Source organism: Rhineura floridana, chromosome 4 (genome assembly GCF_030035675.1).
Source record: "Rhineura floridana isolate rRhiFlo1 chromosome 4, rRhiFlo1.hap2, whole genome shotgun sequence".
Classification (NCBI taxonomy): Eukaryota; Metazoa; Chordata; class Lepidosauria; order Squamata; family Rhineuridae; genus Rhineura; species Rhineura floridana.
Genome location: NC_084483.1, coordinates 141,546,771 through 141,570,878, shown reverse-complemented (window position 1 = coordinate 141,570,878; position 24,108 = coordinate 141,546,771). Strand labels below are relative to the sequence as shown.

At 41.6% G+C, this 24,108-nt stretch overlaps 1 protein-coding gene across 13 annotated transcripts in view; it reads left to right on the top strand.

Moving 5' to 3' along the window:
- CEP170 (centrosomal protein 170) overlaps window positions 1-19,999 on the top strand; it is a 138,506-nt gene extending 118,507 nt beyond the window's left edge. For all 13 annotated transcript variants that reach the window (XM_061624606.1, XM_061624602.1, XM_061624595.1 and 10 more), the window contains 3 exons: window positions 6,103-6,196; window positions 10,678-10,729; window positions 17,737-19,999. In XM_061624606.1, coding sequence (XP_061480590.1) covers window positions 6,103-6,196; window positions 10,678-10,729; window positions 17,737-18,023 — 433 coding nt within the window. In that variant the 3' untranslated portion in view covers window positions 18,024-19,999. The remainder of the gene's footprint in view (window positions 1-6,102; window positions 6,197-10,677; window positions 10,730-17,736) is intronic.
- The last annotated feature ends 4,109 nt before the right edge of the window (window positions 20,000-24,108 follow it).

Below are 24,108 nucleotides of genomic sequence, written 5' to 3'. Positions count from 1 at the left end.
CCTGAAAGATTGTCTTACCCACAGCTTGGAAAAGTTACTTTTTTGAACTACAACTCCCATCAGCCTCAGCCAGCATGGCCACTGGATTGGGCTGATGGGAGTTGTAGTTCAAAATAACTTTTCCAAGCTCTGGTCTTACCCCTTATATTACCCAGCCAGTCACTGTGCTCTGCAGTTGGGGACCTCCTGCAGATACCATCTTATCAGGACGTCCATTCCGTACAACATAGGAAACAAACCTTTAGTGTAGTGGCACCTACCCTTTGGAATTCCCTCCCCTTAAATATTAGACTGACGCCATCTCTGTTATCTTTTCAGTGGCTACTTTCAACAAGCCTTTTAAGTAGAGACCTTATCCCAGTTTGTGTCTGTGTTGAAATTGTTTTTTAAGATGCTTTTAAAGGGTTTTTAAAGATGTTTTGTTTTAATATATTTTAAAGTCTGTTTTTAAGATGTTTTAGAGTGTTTTGTTTGCCACACTGGGCTCCTTGTGGGAGGAAGGCCAGGATATAAATGCAATAGATAAATAAAAATAAATATGCCACCAGGGTCACCATGACTTTTGTGAATATTCACTGTGCCAACACCAGCCCAAATGGCATCACTTGGTATTGATAGCGTTGATGGTAGTAAGCAAAACAGAAAAATGTCCTGTGATGGGGATGTATTGGGAGGTGAAGGTATGCCTTTTTTAAGTCTATAGGAGTCTCATTCGTGTAGGGCCTGTCTGGTTGATGCCAGCATTTCTATCTTGAATTTCCAATACACTACAAACTGATTTAGGAACTTGAGGTCTAGCACCTCCCTTCAGGAACCATTTCTTTTCAGAACCATAAAGAATATTGAGTAAATACCTAAGTAATACTCCCCTGGAGGGGCAGGTTCTATGGCTGCTATCTCCAGCAATCGGTGTATTGCCTACCTTACTATTAGATGTTTTTCTGGAGAATTGGAAACTGGAGATGGTAGAAACTGATGAGGCAGCTGTGACCTCAGTTCTAAAAACAATCTGTGCTGCATCAGGTTCAGGACCCACTTACCATTGGTGAATGTCCTCCACATTTGATGGAAATATTGCAGACAGCCCCCTACTCATACAGCATTGGCATCAGAACTGGGAAGAATGTGCTCCCTTGCCCTGACTTCCACTGCCTCCCCTACTGTGGATGCCTAAGTTTCCTGCTGCTTGACATCTGGATCTGGACCAGGATGAAGCCCCTCCCCTGGGACCTCTACCTTTTCTTTGGTGTCTTGTCCAAACTGGTCGAAGTCAGATGCAGACATGAAGGTGTGCATTTCTTTAATAGATTTAATGGAAAATTCCATTCAGAGCACTTCATGAATCAACTTACAGGTTACACAGGATTCAGCATGACTACAATGCGCTAATATGTTGTCGCAGCAATTAGACACACCTCCTTAAATAAGGATGGGCAGGATCCCTATTCACATGAGAAAAGTGTCACAGTTGGGAGCATGCATGCACGCAAGCACTTCTCCTTAGAGGGACAGTGGGAACCCTTTGAGTCTGCCAGTACGACAGCCTATGTGTTCAAGGTGAGGGCGACTAGATCACTTCAGTAAGGTCCTGCTTCTCAGGAAGAAGGCTGTGCGGTGGTCATGATGGGGTGAAGGGAAGGTGGAGAGACAACTTCCTGATCGGGCAGCACCTCATCAGTGGTAATCGGATCTACAGGGGTGGAGCTGTCACTGTCAGTAACATGGGATCCTTCATGCTCAACCACATCTGAATGCACATCAGAACCTTCCCTTCAATCCAAGTCTGTCTCCTCGTCCTCAAAGCTCCATGTCCTTTCCATGGGACTCATGACACTTGGTAATGAAAAGCACGAAAGGAATGTTGATACAACTGTTGATAAGGAATGTATTGGCGGCTATTCTGTTTGTCTTCTTTCCCAGCTGAGGTTACTAGATATATGTGCTTCTCCTTTGGATCCACCAGCACTTCTTTCAATGCCTCCTCACCAAAAAGCCTACCAGTTGCATAGGACACAGTTGCTAGGTTTAACCGTGATGAGTGATCAGCATCCTAAGATCTCAGTCATAAGGATTGGCATGCCACTACTGGTGCTGGCATAGATATAGCTGCAACCTGGGTAGTATCTAGCATTGCATCTGCTACAAACGCTGCTGCCCTGGAAATCTTTAAAATAGTCTTCCATCTTCTCTCCTGAGATTGGCTTGGATCATCCAACAAATTATCAATCCACACCAATGATATGTTTGCAAATACTGAAGCTGCACATACAGAGCAAATAGAGTGTCTGCTTCATGAACCTTATGCAATGCAAAGTCTATTCTTCCACCACTTCTTTCAGTGGTATCCTTTGGTTGGGTCTCCCCTTTAGGAAACAAAACTTTGGTTACTAAAGTTGCAATAGGAGAATCAATTACTGATGGCTTAAGTTGTTCCATGAACTCTTTATCCAATAAATAATATTTGCTTGCCAAAGTCATGAGTCTTAGATTGAAGGGGTGCAATTCAGCCTTAGTCACCTTCTTAAAGGTAGCCAGGACTGGGATAACAGTGTCATTCAAAGTGGGCTCCTTAGTACTTCTGCACTTTTGGAGGAAACGGGTATCTGGTCAGCTGATTTATCATTAAGTTTTAAAGCTTCTAAAGTTTTACAAAGCAAAAGAACGGAATGCTCATCTTTAAATTGTTGGTGTGAGACTTTCTTCTCAACTTCCACCCCATCACTCCATTCCCACTTCTCTATGCCCAGTGACACAGTAGGGTCATGAAGATCTGTATTCAGCTTTCTTGCAGCTTTCCCCCTTGGAATTGCATGAGGATTTGGAGTCATCACCCTCTTCAGCTGAAGAGGAGTTGTACACTTGATAAGGCTTGGCCCTGATTTGAGCGCGCCTGGTACTAATATGTTTTGTTTTTTATTTTGTCTTCGATAGTACATTTTCTTTACTAGTAGCCTATGGCACTGCAGACTGAGCATTAGTGGTCTGCACTGCTCCCAGTTGGCCACTGGATGCCACTGTTGGCTACTAGATGCCACTGTTGGCTGTGCTTGAGGAGCTGTTAACTGTATAACCTGTTGAGCTACATTCCCTAACAAGCTTGCCTAATCTGTTGCAATACATAAACTGATAACTGCATGGGCTTGACTACTTGTAGAGGATCAGGTTGCTCTGAATGCATGCACTTTGAACATACAGTCCCATATGATATAATACTGCCCCAGAACTATTATGTGGGAGAGGATTTGTCTGCTCTTGTCCTGGAGAATTTTGGAATCCCATAAATTCCTCACTAGAGGAACACCACACACACAACTGCCCTCTGGAGTTTCATTTAACATAGCTGCTGCCAATCCTCCTCTTTTGATAGGAGCTCTGCTGTGTGTGAAGCAGAGGCAGTGACAGAGCTTGTGAGGGGACAAGGAACGGAAGATATATACAGTCTCTCTAAACAGAGAATCAGCCAGGAGGCTGAAAATAAACAGGAACATTTTTTAAAAAAATGTAGGGATGTCAGAACAGAAAGCAGAACAAATGACAGTTTAGAAAGCCCTGAAGCAGGGATAACCCTGCAATACACACTCATAAGCACAAGAGGACAAAGTCTACACACACACACACACACAGAAACACACACTCAGTGAAAAAAAGTGTGTTTAAAGCACAAGTGTTTAAACACAGAGAGGTTAGATGTGGAAAGTGAAAAATCATGTCTGCTCTGAGCTGAGACAGAAAAATGGTCTGGGGGGAGTGTCCAACGGAAAAAGACCAGTCTGCATTTCCTGTCTGCAGCCACAAGAGGCAGTGTAATCCCGCCATGTCATGTGTTCACCACCTCTGGAGAATAGAAAGGCACACATATTTATTTGTTTCCATATTCTATATACGGAAGCTGAAAAGAGAACAAAGAACCAAAATAAAACTTTTCAGATAGGGAGTTACTGGGAAAGCTTGAAAAAACAAAAGTGTTTTCTCAGTCAAAGCTCTGCAGTATAAAGGCCTGGAAAAAGAAATCTTAGCACTAAATGTAAGAAGTTGAATAAGATTGATTATGAAGGGGCAATGAGATAAATGCAGTAACAAATTTCTGGTAAGGACGTTTGCAAAACATATATATTCTGGTATTTTATGTGTGAGATCTAAATACAAATTTTCAAACATGTTGCAGCAAGTTTTAAAGGCAAATAGGGCATTATTATTCCCATTAGCACTTGAAGAAAATCACTTCTATATGGACAAGAGAAGAGCTGATATTTCACATTTGCTCACATCCATATCTAGTGTTATGAAAATAAAGGCAAATAATGTTTGTGTAGCACCCTTAACTACAAGTGAGTTTTAAAAACCAAATTGCATCTTTTCAGTTTTAATTCTTTAACTGTGAACTCTACCCCAGAAACTTAAAAAAAAAAAAAAATTCATGTGCTAATTCCTACTCATTCATTAGAAGTATTTTTAAATCTCATGAAATTTTTTTAATGTTCCTGGAACTTGTGAATGGGGTTTTAAACCAATTATCCTGGATTGCTTGGAATATATAAAAGATCATTTCAGTCAAGTCAGTCATGAATTCAGATCTAGCACAATCCTGGAGTTATGTGTTTCTCAGGATACCCAGCACTGCCTTATTCACAAAGTGGGTTTTTTCTTGCAGTTTTTAAAAATTGCTTCTTTTATATCAATCATTACTCCATTCTTCAGCTATCAACATATTATAGTTAGAACTTAGAGTGACTGTGCCTTAGTTTCCAGGCACACATTCTTCCCCAGTATTTTATTTCTAGAGAAGGCAATAAGCAGTGAGAGCCAAGTTTGCCGATCATACCCAATTGTTTGGGGTGATTAAAACGAAGAGATTGCAAGGTGCCCCAGAAGGATCTCTCCAAACTGATTGAATGGGCAGAAAATGGCAAATGTAATTCAATGTAAGCAAGTATAAACTAATGCACACTGGGGCAAAAAAATCTAAATTTCACATATACCCTAATGGGGCTGAACTGGCAGTAACTGACCTGGATCAAGACCTTGGGGTCGTAGTGGGTATCATGACCCAGTGGGCAGCAGCTGTGAAAAAGGCAAATGCCATGCTAGGGATCATTAGGAAAGGGATTGAAAATAAAACTTGACTGTCGTAACTGTATACAGTCCCAATGCCCAGGGAGCATCAAACACCAAGAGAACTTTCTACCAGCTCTGACTAGTACACCAACTACATTCCTATCTGGAGAGGGCTGACCTTGTCTCAGAGACCCATACTCCGATCACATTGAGACTTTACTACTGCAGTATACTTTACTTGGGGCTGCCTTGAAGATGATTCACAAATTTCAGCTGGTTCAGAATTCAGCTGCCAGAGTCCTATTGGGGGTGAGGTGGTCAGTGTTCTTACCACCTGTATTATTTCAGTTGCACTGAATACCAGCACATTTCCAAGCCCAATTCAAAATGCTGTTTTTGACCTTTTAAAGTCCTTAACAGTTTGGGTCCAAGCTGTTTACTGGACCACCAGCACCCTTACCATGTCCTTCATCCCCTTCCCCAGCTTGCTATCAATGTTTGACCCAATTGAGACAAGAGGACAGTGAGGGACTGAAGATATTTTTAATCCTGTCTAGTAAATTCTATAAAGTGCCATGTAGATAGATGGCACTATATAAAAATGAAGAGTCGTCATAATAAAATGCAAGTCTATTACTTCAAGTGCAGTCAGTCCTATGTTAGCCCCATTGAGTTCAAAACAGAATTTCGCCTTTTCACCTTGTCAGTATTTCCATCCTCCAATTCTCAAAAGTTTACAGCAGCTACAATGTACACTACAAAAAGCAGGGAAAGCATTTGAAATTTTTCATCTATTTTCATTCATGGCTGTGTCTACGCAAGAGAAAATGATGACTGGGTAAAATTTATTGCATTCTCATTTTGCCTCCCCCACAAGTAAGAGCAAGAGCAACTAAGCTTGCCACATAAGACTGCAAACACTAATCTTATTTTGAGTAGGATTCAGTTAGAATTGGTAAGGCAGCTGGTGATCTTTTATTGTTATTAAATCATAGAAGTATTTATATCATAAGGCTCATAATTATTCTTCTGTCCTCTTGGCTATAGAGTGTTATTCAAGGACAAAGACAGAAATTGGGAAGACATTGAAAAAAAACTGCGAGCTGAAAGTGATATCCCAGTTGTGAAAACATCAAGCATGGTATGATGAAATAATATTTTTCATTCTCACGTAGGCATGTTGAAAAGGGGAAACAGTCCCCCAGTTGTTGTTAAAGGTTTAAAGAAAATAGATTTTGGATCTTTTATCGCTAGCAATGGCCAGAGCTCAGTGGCAGAGCACCTGCCTTGCATACAGAAGGTCCCAGATTCAATCTTTGGCATTTTCAGGTAGGGGTAGCAGAGACTTCTGTCTGAAACCCTGGAGAGTCACTGCTGTAGACCACACTGAGTTAGATGGACCAGTGGCCTGACTCCTTTTAAGGCAGCTTCCAATGTTCCTGAGAATATATCCACATTAAAAGTTCTTGGCCCTGCTGCATGTATGTATGTATATATTTTCTATTCTGGTCTTCTTCCCAAAGGAGCCCATGGTGGCAAACAGCAAAATAATACAATTAACAATCTTTTAAAAAAAAACAAAAAACTGTAGACTACAACACAAAGCAACTTGAACTCAATGTGTAGTTTGATTTTACTGCTAACTATAACTTTCTGTAATACTAAACACACTGACATAGATAGATAGATAGATATATGCTCAACTTGGGGAGTTAGTTTCCACAACTGTGTTGAGTGGAATATTAGTCGGACTTCCCCAATCCAGTGCTCAGCTAGGAGGTTGTGCCCCTCCCCGTCAACTTGGGGCACAATGGCAAGGGAGAGGATCTACATGGAATCAATCTAGATGTTTCATGAGAAATCCATGATCAGGACTTACCCATGAGATATTTTTAAGATAATACAGGCAATTCTGTGTGGATTTGTTTGAGGGTGGGAGACCTGGTTGGGAGGGTGGGAGACCTGCCTGACTGCCAATCGGGGAGGGGGACATGTGCAGACCGGAGAGGGATGTTGTGAGGAGGGTGGGAAGCCATGATATTAAAAGGCTAGGCGGCAGATGCTGGAGAGGTGCAGGTGACAGGCCACGCCAGCCTAGGGGAACGAGGGATAGATGCTTAATATCCATCCCCTGTTCCGGGCCTGTTCATCACCAGAAGACAACTGGGGGATGCAGGACTCCAGCCGACCTTCGACTGCTGTTATGTAACGCCAGGTCTGTGGTACAGAAAACAACACTCATCCATGACATGATCTTGGATGAGAACGCAGACCTGGTATGTATTACGGAGACCTGGCTGGATGAGGCCTCAGCTCCTGTGCTTGAGGCCATGTGTCCAGCCGGTTTCCAGTACGCACAGCAGCTGAGGGTTGGTAGGCGGGGAGGGGGAGTGGCAGTTATCTATCGGGGGTCCTTGATTTTCGCCAGACCCCCTCTCCACGAGACCAAGTTTATTGATTTCATGTACTGGAGGTTGGGCCCAAAGGGCAGTTTAGGGATTCTCCTTGTGTACCGCCCACCCCGCTGCACAGCTGACTCCCTAGCTGAGGTGCTCGAGGTTGTCTCGGACGTGCGGGTGCTCTCTCCCAACCTTTTGGTTTTGGGGGATTTCAACCTGCACGCCGAGGCTGCTCTCTCTGGAGCTTCTCGGGATTTCATGGAAACCATGACTTCCTGGGATCTGCACCTTAGTAACATTGGGCCCACCCATGTAGCCGGTCATGCTCTTGACCTTGTGTTTGTCTCGGGAGGGGGAGGAAGTGCTCTGAAAATGGGGGCTGTTTCTTCTCACCCCATGTCATGGTCAGATCACTATCTGGTGAATGTAGACCTCTCAGTGCCATATACCCTCTGCAGGGGACAAGGACCTATTAGGATGGTCCGCCCCAGACGCCTGATGTAGCCTAAGGGATTCCTGAAGGCGCTGGGAGATCTGGAGCTGTCTGAAGGTTGCCCGGTCAAAACCCTGGTGACGGAGTGGAATAGGGAGATCACCAGGGCAATAGACTGGGTGGCCCCGAAACGTCCTCTCCCCCTGAATAGAACTCAGATCGCACCCTGGTATACACACGGTTGCGAGGTCTGAGACAGGAGGTGAGACGACTAGAGCACCGGTGGCGGAAATCTCGTTCTGAAGACGATCGGACACTGGTTAGAGCAGCAATAGCTGCCTACCAGGTGGCAACAAAGGCAACAAAGAGGGACTTCTTTGCTGCCTCTATTGCGTCCGCAGAGTGTTGTCCCAGGAGGTTGTTCCAAGTGGTTCGAAGCCTGGTCGGTCCAGTTGTGCAGGAACCTATGGAGCAGTCAAAAGCCTCCTGTGACACATTTGCAAAACACTTTGCCGATAAAATCGAGCGTCTGAAGAGCACGGTTCTGTACGCCGTGGATACAGGAAGTGGGCCAGAGTCGGCCAGTTGCATTCTGGTCCGATGGGATCGGTTTCAGCCTCTTCCCTTTGAGGAAGTGGACAAGGTGATCTCTACTGTGAGGCCAACCACCTGTCTGTTTGATCCTTGCCCCACGTGGCTCATTGTGGGCTGCAAAGAGAGACTGAGCAAAGGGATCAAGGCAGTGGTGAATGCTTCCTTGGAAGAGGGTGCTATGCCATTAGCCCTCAAGGAGGCAGTAATAAAGCCCATCTTAAAAAAGTCCTCCTTGGATCCCCAAGAGCTGAATAGCTTCCGCCCAGTCTCTAATTTACCATTCTTGGGCAAGGTGATTGAGCGAGTGGTGGCCAAACAGTTACAGACACACTTGGAGGAAACAGACTATCTAGATCCATTCCAGTCGGGCTTCAGGACTGGACATGGAACTGAAACAGCCTTGGTTGCCCTGGTGGATGATATGAGGAGGGCGTTGGATAGGGGAGAATGTACATTCCTCGTCCTCCTGGATCTCTCTGCAGTTTTCGATACCATTGACCACGGTATCCTTGTGGATCGCCTGGGGGGAATGGGAATAGGGGGCACTGTTTTGCGGTGGTTCCATTCCTATCTCTCAGACAGGCATCAACGGGTAGCATTGGGGGATGAGGTTTCAGACCCTTGGCCTCTCAATTGGGGAGTGCCACAGGGTTCTATCCTCTCCTCCATGCTATTTAACATCTATGTAAAGCCGCTGGGGGCCGTCATCAGGAGATTTGGGTTGCAGTGTCACCAATATGCGGATGACACTCAGCTCTATCTCTCGTTTAAGTCCTCACCAGAGTTGGCTGTGGATACCATTTCCAAGTGCCTGAGGTCCGTAAGTGAATGGATGGGAAGTAATAGGCTGAAGCTGAACCCCAACAAGACCGAGGTGCTGCTCGTGGGAGATAAGAGAAGGTTAGGAGATATAGACCTGGTGTTTAATGGGGTAAAATTGCCCCTGAAGGACCAGGTCCACAGCCTCGGGGTCATTCTTGACTCCCAGCTGTCCATGGAAGCTCAGGTTGCGGCAGTGAGCCGGGCAGCTTGGTATCAATTACATCTAATACAGAGGCTGCGACCCTACCTTCCTGTCCATCTGCTCCCACGGGTAGTACATGCCCTGGTCTCCTCTCGCTTAGACTACTGTAATGCGCTCTACATTGGGTTACCCTTGAAAACGGTCCAGAAACTCCAGCTGGTACAGAATGCGGTGGCACGTTTGATCAAAAACAGCCGTCGCCGTGATCACATCACTCCGGTGTTAGAAGAACTACACTGGCTACCAGTGTGTACCAGGCCCAATTCAAGGTGTTGGTGTTAACCTTTAAAGCCCTTTACGGTTTCGGACCAGTTTATCGGAAGGAGCTCCTCCAACATCACCAAATATGCCGCCTGACAAGATCAGCCATGCAAGACCTTCTCTCGGTCCCACCAGTTAAAACAGCTAGGCTGGTACGGACCAGAGAGAGGGCATTTTCGATTGTGGCCCCCACCCTCTGGAACTCCTTGCCTTATGATCTTCGCCATGCCCCCTCCCTGGTAGGCTTCCGCCAAGCCTTAAAGACCTGGCAATTCAGGCAGGCATACAGGATTGCTGGGGTGGACTAGGGTTAGCTGTATAGATGGGCGGTTTTAGATTTTCATCGACTTTTGTTCTGGTTAAATGTTGTATTTTTATCCTTTTATCTTTTTATGTACGTCGCCTAGAGTGGCCGTTGTCGTGGCCAGATAGGCGACTTAAAAATAAAATTTATTATTATTTATTATTATAAAAGCAGGGACATAAGAGAGCCGTGAATCAGACTGGGACTGTAATGTTGAAGCAGAGAACTCGTGGGTCTTGAGATACAGTGCTCTAAAAACCTTGAGATTTCAGATTGTACACTTCTGAACAAGAGACAGAAAATAAGGACATGTTTCCTGAAGGCTGTGTATACCAACTAGAGAATGTGCATTTGCCCAGAGAGTTGAGATATGTACATTCCCCTAAGCCTGTTGAAGATTATGTATATTAACTGGGAAATGAGCACAATTCTCTCCATTATGTGCATATTCCCCATGAGACTTCATGAATGTACACAATGGCTGGTTGTTATACACATTAACCACTTAATTTATATGGCATCTTGTGTGTGTAATTATTATAGTATACATACTGTGATACAGATTTTTCTCTCAATGAAAGCTAATGCTTATGATGTGTTCATGCAGGAAATATCATCTATATTGCAAGAATTGAGGAGGGTTGAGAAACAGCTACAAGGTATTTAATATTTTATACTGATGTTGCTAACATCAGGGTTTTCTAAATAAAAATCATTTCATTGTGTCAGACTTTTGATTTTTCTTTTTTGGTTAAATTCCTACAGAAATTATAGAAGGTATTTAGAAAGGTGTGAGGGGAGGGGGAGAAGGGAGATAACTCCCAGTGTTAGGGCTATTTGTTCAGTTACTAGATGAGAATCAGTAGGGGCTTGATTCTCCTCCTCTCCGCAGAAGTAGCTACTGCCTTGTCTCAAAGCCTTAGTTTCTGCTTTAGAAAGTTGTAGTAGAACTCCTGTTAGAGTGCTACCATGCAAATAGTAGATCTCACAACAGATTGTAACATAAGTCAGAAAGATCTTCCCAGCTCCACAGGTGACTGTTCAGTCTGCAGCTATCTGACCTGGTGGCTGGCAGGAGTGTGCCTGCATGAGGAGTAGAGGGAATTCCACTACCTGCTCTTCCTTGCACCTTCAGTGACAGCAGGCACAGGACTGTCGTACTGTCACAACCAGGATCATTACAAGCCTCTACTTCCCCATGTTTTGGGGCCTAGAGGGCTTTGGATAAACTAGTTTAGGGTTTACTCATCGTAGAACTTGAAATTTGGCCATCTATAATTAGAAATATTAGCATCAAGAATGGCTTGCCCAGTGGGGTAGATAATGCAACAATAGCCTCCTGGCAGCAGTATCACTCCCACATGCCAGGAGGGACATGTTCAGGGCTGCACAGACACACAGACGAGAGCACCTGATTGCATCCACCAGTGCATCCACACAGCCCCAACCTTACTGCCACCTTGGCCCTCTCCTGGTACATGTCAGTGACACTGTTGCGTAGAAGACTCTTGTGTTTCCATCCCACCAGATGAGCCACTCCTGATTGGTATTGCAAAAAGGGGCAGCCACTCCCAAGAGATCATTTTGAACATCCAGAGGATGCGAGCACTTAAGAGGTAATAAGTAGGTGCAACATGGATCATTCTAAAGGATAACCCATTGGCAACCACTCCACTAGCTACACTGTTGCTAAAACATCAACTCCTCAGAAACTAGGTTATTTAAATACAGTCATCATATTGGTCGCTGCAGCAGTTTTATGGCAGTCTTGGGAAGATCTTTGATGGGAACCTGTGGGGATTCATCTAATAAATGATACCTAGCTCTTGTTTAGCCTGAACTGGCACCGCCTCCAAGCTTGCTGCTCAGAGCAAGGCTTAAACAGTCACACAGAATCTTGGGCCCATACAGAGTTCCAGTTTGAACTGAGCTTCTCTGTAACAAATTTCACTACCTTATGTGGACACAATTCAAGAAATCATGTATGCCATAAGAATTCCTGAAGAGGACATACTCAACAGTAGATCTACTATGTAGGCATGGTGGCTTGCTCAGCCTTTGCTATCCCATTGCTTCTCTTAGAGCAGTCTTCCTCATGAAAATCATATATCAGCTTGGTCCTGTTTCAGAGATAAAAATTCCAATGGCAATCCCATGAAGACTGTTGCTTTGCCTTTGTTGATACTGTTTGGTATTTTAAAAATTGGCTGTCAACTATTTTTCTACAATGATTTGTTGACTCTTCCCACACCCCATGCTCTCAGTGTTTTACTACTTCCCCTCTCTTGAGAATCTTCATTTTGAAAGATTTGAGTCTTGCTCCATGTTCCCACCTCATTCACTGGCATCAGTGAGGGATCTTGGCACTTGAAAAGGCTGGATTCTTCCTGTCTCCTGCCTTGGGGCATCTATCTGTCTGTGTGTATGTCTGAACTTGACTTTCATCAGATAACCCTGGTTGGCTCTAGGAAAAAAGCACTAAGTGTTTGTATGGAAGGCCATTTTCTTGAAAGGGAGTGTGCAAATGTTAACTGGCTTCACTCCATCCACCCTGCCCTTGATTTCCTGCTGTGTAAATCATTCTTTGAGCTCAAAATCTGGAGGCCCCTCCTCAACACAGTTGGAAGGAAGCTTTTGTTCTTAAAACTGCCCCCTTTGTCCTTTTTCTTCCTGATTTTGTACCTCTTTAATCTTTCATGAAAGATCTTGTTCTTGTCCTGACAAAAGAAATTAACCAGACATACCTGTTTTGTTGTAAACCGTCCAGACAGCTTTGGCTATGGGGCAGTATACAAATGTGATAAATAAATAAAAATATGTGTGAAATAGGAATAGTTTCGTGGTCCTATTTCTTAGCAGAGATATAAATGCAAGCAGCGGGATGAGAATCAACCAGTCCACCCTTTCCCTCAGACACAAATAATTACAGACACAATCTTCTTAAGTAAAAGATAAAGAATGTTTACTCACGACCTTTCATATGTTCAGGAAACATAGGCTCTAGCTTAGATAGAAAAGTAGAAGTCTCAGTCCATTATAATTGTCATCTTGGAAGAGAAGCCATGTGGATGCTTCTCTCTCCTCAAGCTAAATGGAGGATATGCAAAAACTACCAGACAAAGGAGGAGGAAGAGCAGCCAGGTAACCCCACCCTTTAGGAAGTTACATCACTGGTAAACAGGTACATAGGATGTTGTTGTTATGTGACTTATGGCGACCCTATGAACCAGCGACCTCCAAGAGCATCTGTCACGAACCACCCTGTTCAGATCTTGTAGGTTCAGGTCTGTAGCTTCCTTTATGGAATCAATCCATCTCTTGTTTGGCCTTCCTCTTTTTCTACTCCCAGCATTATTGTATTTTCTAGTGAATCATGTCTTCTCATGATGTGTCCAAAGTATAAAAATCTCAGTTTCATCATTTTAGCTTCTAGTTCTGGTTTAATTTGTTCAAACACCCAATCATTGGCCTTTTCCAGTCCATGGTATCCGCAAAGCTCTCCTCCAACACCACATTTCAAATGAGTTGATTTTTCTCTTATCCGCTTTTTTCACTGTCCAACTTTCACATCCATACATAGAGATCGGAAATACCATGGTCTGAATGATCCTGACTTTAGTGTTCAGTGATACATCTTTGCATTTGAGGACCTTTTCTAGTTTTCTCACGGCTGCTCTCCCCAGTCCTAGCCTTCTTCTGATTTCTTGACTATTATCTCCCTTTTGGTTAATGACTGTGCCAAGGTATTGATAATCCTTGACAAGTTCAATGTCCTCATTGTTAACTGTAAAGTTACATAAATGTTCTGTTGTCATTACTTTAGTCTTTTTGGCGTTCAGCTGTAGTCCTGCTTTTGTGCTTTCCACTTTATCTTTCATCAGCATTCGTTTCAAATCATTACTGGTTTCTGCTAGTAGTATGGTATCTTCTGCATATCTTAAATTGTTGATATTTCTCCCTCCAATTTTCACACCTTCTTCAGCTTGGTCCAATCCTGCTTTCTGTATGCTATGTTCTGCATATAGATTAAATAAATAGGGTGATAAAATACACCCCTGTCTCACACCCTTTCTGATGGGGAACCAATAGGTTTCTCCATATTCTGTCCATACAGTAGCTTCTTGTCCAGAGTATAGGTTGCGCATCAGGACAATCAGATGCTGTGGCACCCCCATTTCTTTTAAAGCATTCCATAGTTTTTCATGATCTACACAGTCAAAGGCTTTGCTGTAGTCTATAAAGCACAGGGTGATTTTCTTCTGAAATTCCTTGCTCCGTTCCATTATCCAACGTATGTTTGTGATCTCTGGTGCCTCTTCCCTTTCTAAATCCAGCTTGGACGTCTGGCATTTCTTGAGCATTACTTTACTTGCATGGGATATTAAGGCAATAGTTCGATAATTACTGCATTCCCTGGGATCCCCATTCTTTGGAATTGGGATGTATATGGAATGCTTCCAGTCTGTGGGCCATTGTTTAGTTTTCGATATTTCTTGACAGATTTTTGTCAAAATTTGGACAGATTCAGTCTCAGTAGCTTGTAGCAACTCTATTGGTATGCCATCTATTCCTGGTGATTTGTTTCTTGCAAGTATTTTATGAGCAGCTTTCACCTCGCATTCTAAAATTTCTGGTTCTTCATCATACGATTCCTCCGTGAATGAATCTCTCATCCAGGCATCTCTTTTGTAGAGTTCTTCAGTGTATTGCTTCCATCTTCCTTTTATTTCATCTCGGTCAGTCAGCGTGTTCCCCTGTTGATTAGTCAACATCCCTACTCTTGGTTTAAATTTACCTTTCATTTCTCTAATTTTTGGAACAGGGCTCTTGTTTTTGTTGTCCTCTTCTATTTCTATACAGTAACTATTGTGATAGTTCTCTTTGTCCCTATGTACTAGTCGCTGTATTGTTGCATTTAGGGTTCTGACTGTGTTTCTGTCTCCTTTTGCTTTAACCATTTGAAGAGTTTCTTCAGTCATACATTGAGGTCTTTCTGTCTTTTTAACTAGAGGTATTGTCTTTTTGCATTCTTCCCTGATAACGTCTCTGACTTCATTCCGTAGTTCTTCTGGTTCTCTGTCAACTAAGTTTAAAGCCTCAAAACTGTTCCTTATTTGATCTTTATATGCTTCTGGGATGTTATTTAAATTGTATTTTGGCATTATGATTGCTTTGTTGGTCTTCTTTAGCTTTATTCTGATTTTCGATACGACCAGTTCATGATCTGTACCGCAGTCTGCTCCTGGTCTTGTTTTCACAGAAAGTATGGAACTTCTCCATCTTCTGCTACCAATTATATAATCAATTTGATTCCTATATTGATCATTTGGTGATGTCCATGTGTACAGTTGTCTTTTCGGTTGCTCAAAAAATGTGTTTGCAAGAAACAAATTATTGGCTTCTCAGAATTCAATAAGACTTTCTCTTGCTTCATTTCTGTCTCCTAGGTCCCATTTCCCCACAATTCCTAGTTCTTCTCTGTTCCCTACTTTTGCATTCCAATCCCCCATGATTATCAGCACATCTTGTTTTGGTGTGTGATCAATTTCTTCTTGTACTTCTGTGCAAAATCTCTCCAATTCCTCTTCTTCTGCATTTGACGTCAGAGCATAGACTTGGATGATGATTATGTTGATAGGTTTCCCATTTAATCTCATTGATATAATTCACTCAGACCTTGCGTTGTAGCTCCTAACTGCTTTTGCTACATCACTTCTCACTATTAAAGCAACCCCCTTCTTAATTTCTCATTTCCTGCATAAAATATTTTGTAGTTGCCCAATTGAAAATGTCCCATTCCCGTCCATTCTAGTTCGCTCACGCCAGTCATTGTAATGTTATGCGTTCCATCTCTTGCTTGACAATTTCTAACTTTCCCTGGTTCATGCTTCTCACATTCCATGTTCCTATTGTGTACGTTGTACAACTCCAGACTCTTCTTTCGCATCTGTGCGCATCAGCCTCTGGACTTCCTTTCGGCTTTGACCCAACTGCGTCATTAGTCACAGCGCTACTCATAGTTGTCCTTTGTTCTTCCCTAGTAGCTCGGTGAGTGCCTTCTGACCTGGGGGTCTCATCTTCCAGCACTATCTCGTGTTGCATTTTGGATACTCTGATCATAGGGTTTTCGTAGTAAGAGATATTCAGAGGTGCTTTACCATTGCCTTCCTCTGAGTTTGTATGCATCTTAGTCTGGTGTTTCAGCTTTGACCATTCCGCCTTGGGTGCACTTGCTAGGAGTCTAGCCTCTTGGTCTAGACTCCTGATGGCATTGCTCTTAGCTTCTTCAACACTCTCAAACCCCCTCACCACGTTAAGGTGTGCATCCTAGATGGGATATTTCCCAAATATCCCTTAAAGGGAACATGCAAGTTTGCTTATTCTAACAGATACTACACATCTGAAAGCTAAATACTAGCTGTTGCAGCACCCTGGAGATCAGTCAAGATCATTTTTCTTCAAGTTTCTGATTAGCAGAGGGAGTGAAGAGAACAATGAATTGCATCTGTCCCTCTCTTCCGTATGCATGAACAGTACAGAGAATCTTAGGGCAGTAGTACTTTATAATTATTCTTTGCTAGTCCAGACTTCTGTGGTTTTCAGTTCTGATGAGGGTATCCTAAAAAAGGTGGAGTTGCTTATGACTTCATCATTCTATTTTGCGCTTACGCAAAATCATTTTTGAATTCTTGCCCAGAATACCTTTTCAGTAGTAAATGTAAGTCTTTTGGTTCCCATATCTCTGATATGACAAAACAGAAAAATTAACTTCTGAAAACCATAAAAAGACAAGAAGTTAATTTTTCTGTTTTGTCACTTCCTGGCTTATCCAAAGAAGTAGTAGCATGTCCTGGATGTTTGTAGATCATGGACATTGTGTTTAAACAGGACCTGGCCATTTCAAAAACAAAGCAAATGTGCAAAATATGCATAGTTTCAGCCTCATTCAGTGGCTCTTGGATGAGAACATTAATTCATTCAATCAGGTATCAAGAGCATTTGAATTGAAACTTTTTAGTTTTCATTTTGTGCCAAATAGGCAGTACAGGATTACTTCTCTGAACAATAAGGTGCGGGATGGTGTAGAAGAAACCTCCATCAACATTAGACTGAAGATTGTGCACACAGCATAACTAATCCAAGTCAGACTATTGTCTATATTTGTTGTTGTGGGTACAGGCTGACTCTGAGGAGCCCATCTGGTCTCTGAAGGCAGCCTTTTGCAGATGTGTTCTCTGTAAGCTGACTAAAGAGGAGCTATGTAGATACGCTTTTTTTCCCACTGAGCATGTAGAGCACTGCCTTTTCACTGAGGGGGTAAGGTTTAATGCAATGCAGTTTTGATGATTTCAAACAAGCAACCACTACCTAATTTGGTACAATCAGATGAGGGGACTACTGCATTTGTTTGTCAATCATTCTTTATTAAAGCTGTGTTCTGTCTTTTACCTTGAATTATACAAACAGATTTAGATTCTGAAAAATGCAGTAGATGTGTATGATGCTGTTTGTAAAGCGTGTCCTTCAACATTTTAGGAAGAGATGGGAATTTTTTTAAAAAATAAAGGCTGTGTACTATTAGAGTAATTTTGACAGAGGGATCTGTTCTCTGTTAACAAATTCTGATACTGACTTCACCAGCTTTTCATCTTCTTTCTTTGTTCAGTGATAAATTCAATGATTGACCCTGATGGAACGTTGGATGCTCTGAGCAATTTGGGATTGGCTAGCTCTGTCCAAGCAGCTCAACCAAAGCAGAAGTCCAGTCCTGTTTCTCAAAGTGCCCATCCTCAGATACAGCCGAACTGTCAACCAGAAGCAAGGGCTGTTCGGCCAACCATTGCCCCTGCTTCAAGTGAACTTGGCAATGTTGAATCTGAGCATGATTTCAGCATACATTTTAATAGGTTCAATCCAGATGGAGAGGAGGAAGATCCTACTTTGCGTGAATGACATAAATGTCAGAACCTTAAGTATTGAATGTGCAGAATTCAATGACAGAGTCATAGCATTCTTCAAAGAGTAAAAAAAAAAGCTTGGTAAAATTGCCATTGCTTTGTTAAACCAACGACTAAGCTGTGATGCTTTGGATTTCACACACCTCTTGACTCATTAAGGTAAACATTGGTACTGATATAGAGCACAGTTTGTGGTAATTTTATGGGCTTTGCAAGCACTTAATTTGAATCTTTTTCCTCCATAGTTTACTTAGTTTAAGCAGACTGTTAAAGTGACATGCAAGCAAGTGAAAGTCCAGCATTATTACATTTCTGAGTCTTCTGTGCCAAGCTGATCTGTAAGCCTCTTCACTCAGATTTGTATCAAATGATTGATCACTTAAAGTTGATTCTGAGTAAGGGGATCTAAATTAGGATATATTGCATTTTAATACCATGGCACATTGCATCTTAATACCATGACACATTACAATAAAGGGAAAGGCAGGCTTGACAATACATTCATTGTTCCATGCTGAAGATTTCAAACCATTGTGATTTATATAACTTCATTGCTATGTAAATTGTCATGGGGTTTACATGAATATTATGTTTGCACTAAGAATTTGGTGAGAGTTGAAGGTGAACATATCATTATCAATAGGTGCTAATAACTCTGATGTACATAGAAGAGTTATTATAACTCCTTCTAAAAAATGACTCCATCACAATGGTGTGAATCCGCTTTCCAAAAGGATCCATTTGACCCTTGCTGATCCTGTTCAATTTGTCTTTTTGATGTTGATGAAAATTAAATGTCATATCATTTTGGAACTATGAAACCAGTCTAGATGTATAGCTATGTAAGTCTATTCCTTTAAATCCTTTCTCATGCTGTGTCACCAAGATCAAACAAAATGCATTTATAGGTGCTCCTTGAAATGATCATGAGTTGTACAATTTTCTTCAGAAGATTTGGAGATAGAGTAGTGATAATCTGGTCAATAGACTGACTCCAGACATACAAAATTGTTCATGTTTTTCCTGTAGACTATCTAGTAAGTCTCTGTCTTATACATTTATAAGAATTTCTGGAAGAAAACTCCTAACGTAGATCTTTTGCTTATACTGCTTTAATAGCAAAACTAATAAAATATCCTATATAAGCCTATTTATCTTTAAAGATGTCCCTGTAACTTAACATTTGGAAATAAATAACAAAAATAAACAACCTTATATTTCCAGAACACTGTAATTTCAAGATCTTCTGTTAAATGCAACTAATAACTGGAATTTTCCTATGGTTTTACATCAGTCTATATTAAGGTTACAAATACAATTTTGACACTTTTATGAAATAGTCTTTAATATTTCAGCAATAATCTTATGTGTCGCTTGTTTAAAAATACTTTTTCCTGTACATTTTTAAACTGTACAGGATTTTGGAAGTCATTGCAAAGTTTGACCAACTAAATAGACAAAAACATTTTTGTAGAATTATAAAAATAAAAACCCCAAAATCCTATTGTATAATGGCTTTAGTTTTTTTTTGTCTTTTTGTTTTTGCTTTAAAATTAAAAATTGCCTCTTGTCAAACTCTGTATCCCGTTCTCTATTAACAGAGGTCAGGAAAACACTTGTTTACAGATGCTGTCAAAATTTAAACTGGTGTCCTACAAAATACCTTGAGAGCAGTGACAAGGATTTGGCCATCCTCATTTCTTTTTGTGCTTGGGAGAAGAACCACAAACACATACATGTGGGGAAATAGGAAATTGATATGGAAAAATTAAACATTTACACTTTTCACACAATTTTTTTTCAGACGTTTACACCTTTCGTGTTCTGTAATTAATGTTTGCATTTACAGTGTTCTTATTTGTATGGGCACATACTCCTTATTTATTTATTTTTTGCTACATTTATTATGTATATGACAAGCATTTACTGCTCCATTTTTAAATAAAGTGTTTCTGGAACTTTATACAATAATTTGATATGCATGTGTGATTAACTGTGTGAACTAGTGAATGTTCATGATGTGTTTGAATCAAGTTCAGTAATTATGAAGGGATATTTTCCTAAATGTATTGTGTGTTTTGTGTCTGAGAATGAATTTTGCTGAATTTTGGACAATGTTTGTGCAAAGGACAATAAACCACTTTAATTCTATAATAGGTGTTCATACAGAGATCTGTAGAAGTTAAAAACAGTGTAAATGTAGCAATACAAGCTGGCATATAGACAAGTGCTTTAATTTCTTGGGGGGGATTACATTTCATAAACAGAAGGTACTTCCACAAGTACAGAGTAGGGGTGTCTGAACTTCTGCCTGTATTGCAGTAGCCCCCTGTACCATATCCCTCACGGTTCAAAAAGAACCCCCAATCCTCTGGAGTGGAGGGGTGCAAGGGGGTGCAGCAAGAGGAAGATGGGAAAGCCCTCTGTGTGAGCAGAGTTCTGCTCAATGTTCTCTGGGTACCCATTGTAGAGTTAGGGATACAAGTCAAATATAGCAACATGGCTAATTAAAATTTGTTAATTCCTCTGTAATTGTGTTTATTACATACATCTAGATGAAAACGTCTTGGTATAATATGCTAGTAATGGACAAGGGTCTTTGGCTCAGCTTGTAATTAGCTTAGTATTTGAGCGTTTTCAGGAAAATCCAGTTTATGTGCTGTTTGTAATATTGGTGCCCCCAGAGGAACTCCCCACTGGTTGCCCTTGCCCAGATGGATTAACAGAGAGGACTATTGGAGACTGATTACAGCATCAACCTCATCTTTAAAATTTGGATACTCATCTGTGACATGAATTGTCTTGGGTGAGTCTGGGAAATGGAGTTCTCAGTACCTCCAGCTATTGAGCTAGGAACCAATGAGAATTTCATTGCTCAGGCTTCTTGGAAGTGGTGAACATTGTATTTGAATATCCAGGGCTTTGAGAGCCAGTGTGGTGTAGTGGTTAAGGTGCTGGACTATGACCTGGGAGACCAGGTTCAAATCCCCACACAACCATGAAGCTCACTGGGTGACCTTGGGCCAGTCACTGTCTCTCAGCCTCAGAGAACGGCAATGGTAAACCCCCTCTGAATACCGCTTACCATGAAAACCCTATTCATAGGGTTGCCATAAGTCGGGATCGACTTGAAGGCAGTCCATTTTATTTCATCCAGGGCTTTAAAATGATGAGGCTGCTGCCACACACCTCCCCTGTGTTTAGAGCCTCCTTTTTCTGAGAGTAATTATTTGGAAAAGGAAGGACTTGTGGTGACACACTCTGTAAGGAATACCCCTGCCCCAAGAGGTTCACCTACCACTCATATTTTTTTATTTTGTTTAAAGCATTTTTAACCCACTCTTTAGCCAAAAAACAAGGTTTCCAGAGTAGCTTTCAGATCACTTTAAAAAAGACAGTCTCCATCCTTGGCCTTAGAGTCTAAAAAAAAGATATTTTAGCACCAGGTAAAGACCTTTTTCTTCTCCCAGGCCTCTAAATTTACAACAGACGTGTTGCACCAGTTCTTGCACCAGTGTTTTCCCCTTACTGATTTTATGCTGGTTTTAAATTGATTTTATGCTGCTGTGTTTGTGCTGACATTTGCATGGTTTTATCTGCTGATTTGTATTGTTTATAATTGGTTTTTCTTGTTTACATTTTTGATTGTATTTCTTATTTTTAATAATGTTGTAAACCACCCAGAGGATTGAAGTAATGGATGGAATACAAATGTAATAAATTAATAATGATAATGGCTAGCACTGGGTCAAGCTCATTATGAGCTAGCCTTGAACTTTGGGGTTTGCCATTATGAACCTTCTCCCATTACAAATCTTGGCACCAGCACTTCTTATGTTTGATCCTAGAAGCAGCTGCATTGAGTCCCAGCACTGGCATCAGAATACAACATATATAGAGACTCTATAGGCATTATAGAGAGTGCAAAAGGAATGGTTAACATACTAAATTTCATGTGGATAGCCTATAATGGGGAAATTTTGCTTACCTATACATGTCTTTCCCTTCATACATCTTTCCATGTACATGTGTGTGTTTAGCGGGTATCTTGACAATAAATGTAGCATGCATAAGAGGGATGCTTAAAATTCCCTCCTAGCACCATGCCCTCTCTTACTTAGTTATTCCAGGCACTTGCTCATTTCTCATATTGTAGCAAGGAAGGTGGGGAGGGGAGCACCTGGAGCAACCAACAGTGATCTTACTGTTAAGAGACACTGTACCACTACTCTAGATAGGGCAGACACCTGATTGCCTTGGCCATTGCTTTGGGGCATTCTAGAGGAAGGGCAGGATATAAATTTAATAAATAAAAATACTGTATGCTAATGTGGCATAAACCAATACTGTTATCGCTAATGGTGCTTAAAGCATCAGACCATAACCTCCCTCTGCTTTGACGTTTTGAACACAGTATTGCTAACTAACTTTATGACATATGATTAGAAATCACACAATTCCTTCCTATTTCTGCTATACCTTACAGCAGGTGCGGAATGACCCTTAAAATTCCTGGTAAGTACAGTACAATATCTTTTTCCTAAGGAAAGATGACCAGAACTGTACACAGCATTCCAAATGCAACCACACCATAGATTTGTATAACAACATTATTATATTGGCAGTTTTATTTTCGATTCCTTTCCTAATGATCCCTAGCATGGATTTTTTTTATTTTTCATGCTGCTGCACATTGCCACATAATGTTAGTTTAGTGTGCTTACTTCAAGAGGAAGTATGTGGTCTGCAAAGGTTTCCCCTTGATTATAGTTCTTGAACCACTTACAGGAGTTGTGGATTATCTGCCAGTATTATATGTAATATGCACACCCATCCCCACAAAGCTTCTCTGGGTGCACACAGCTGTTTATACATTTCTCTGGATGGGGGCTCTAGCTTTTTCTCTGCAAGGCCCTTACACAGCCCTGTAGCCAGCCTTCCTTGTTAGGTGGGACAGTCACATTTCTAGGTGAGGCATTGGGGAGGGGGAGAGAGGTGAAAAAAGAGGGTTTTTTCACATTTATTTATTTATTATTTGATTTATAGCCCACCCTTCCTCCCAGCAGGAGCCCAGGGTGACATTTCAGTTTGTTGGGGAAGAGAGAGGCACACAGTGCCAACCAATGCCTCCCCCCTCCCGCTTACTGGTGGAGAGGATGTGAGGGCCAGGTCAGATGAAGGGAAAGGCAGTGACCTTACTCCTCGCTCCTCCATCCAGAGAGTGTGTTAACTTACATGAATTAAGGTTAATCTGTTGAATTGGCTCATCCTTTTTTGAGGGATCCCCAGGAATACCAGACTCAAAAGCTTGATTTTGCCTATAGCTATAGTTCCCTTTCAGCTGTGGTCTGCCCCTGTAATGAGAGTGAGCTCCTGAGCTTTGCTTTGAAGCTGCATTAGGTATCTCAGTTTTAGATTCCACCTGAAAAACTTGTCCATACTAGAAGTTTAGGGAAGGACAGAGAGAAAATAACCCTTTAGGATCTGTTTGTTAACTCCTTAAGAGTCCTTCCTAAGTCTTGTTCCTAAACTTTAGATTTTCCTTCCTGTTTGGACAATCAAGGGGAAACCTGGCTGCTATATAAAGGACTATGCAACTGGACACTAATTGTGGATTTATATAAAGGACTAACTAAGCAAATGGAAACTAATTGTGGAAAGTAACTGGATTTTTAAAATTTGGTTTCTGGGTTGATTTTTCTGTACAGAAATTGGAAAAGTCCTCACACTGAGCTGCACATATTGGGAAAATCAGAAATTAGGCCTGAGTTACAGCCTAGATGGCCAGCCAGCCAGCCAGCTAACTGTACTGTACACAGCAATATTTGCCATCAAGTACTCAAGAAAAAGAAGCAAAAATAGCCACTGTGATTGTGAATATAGTGAGCGCTTTAAAAGAGTAAAGGGTAACTTAGGGTGGCCATTTTTTCAGATTATTGTGAGTTATCTCTGTATTTCACCCTTTATCAATAAACAACCAAACCTGCTGTACTCATCATAATAGCAGCAGAATAAACACTTATTTCTGGGGGAACAAACATGCCTCTTTATTGCTGGCTGGATAGATAGAGAATACAACT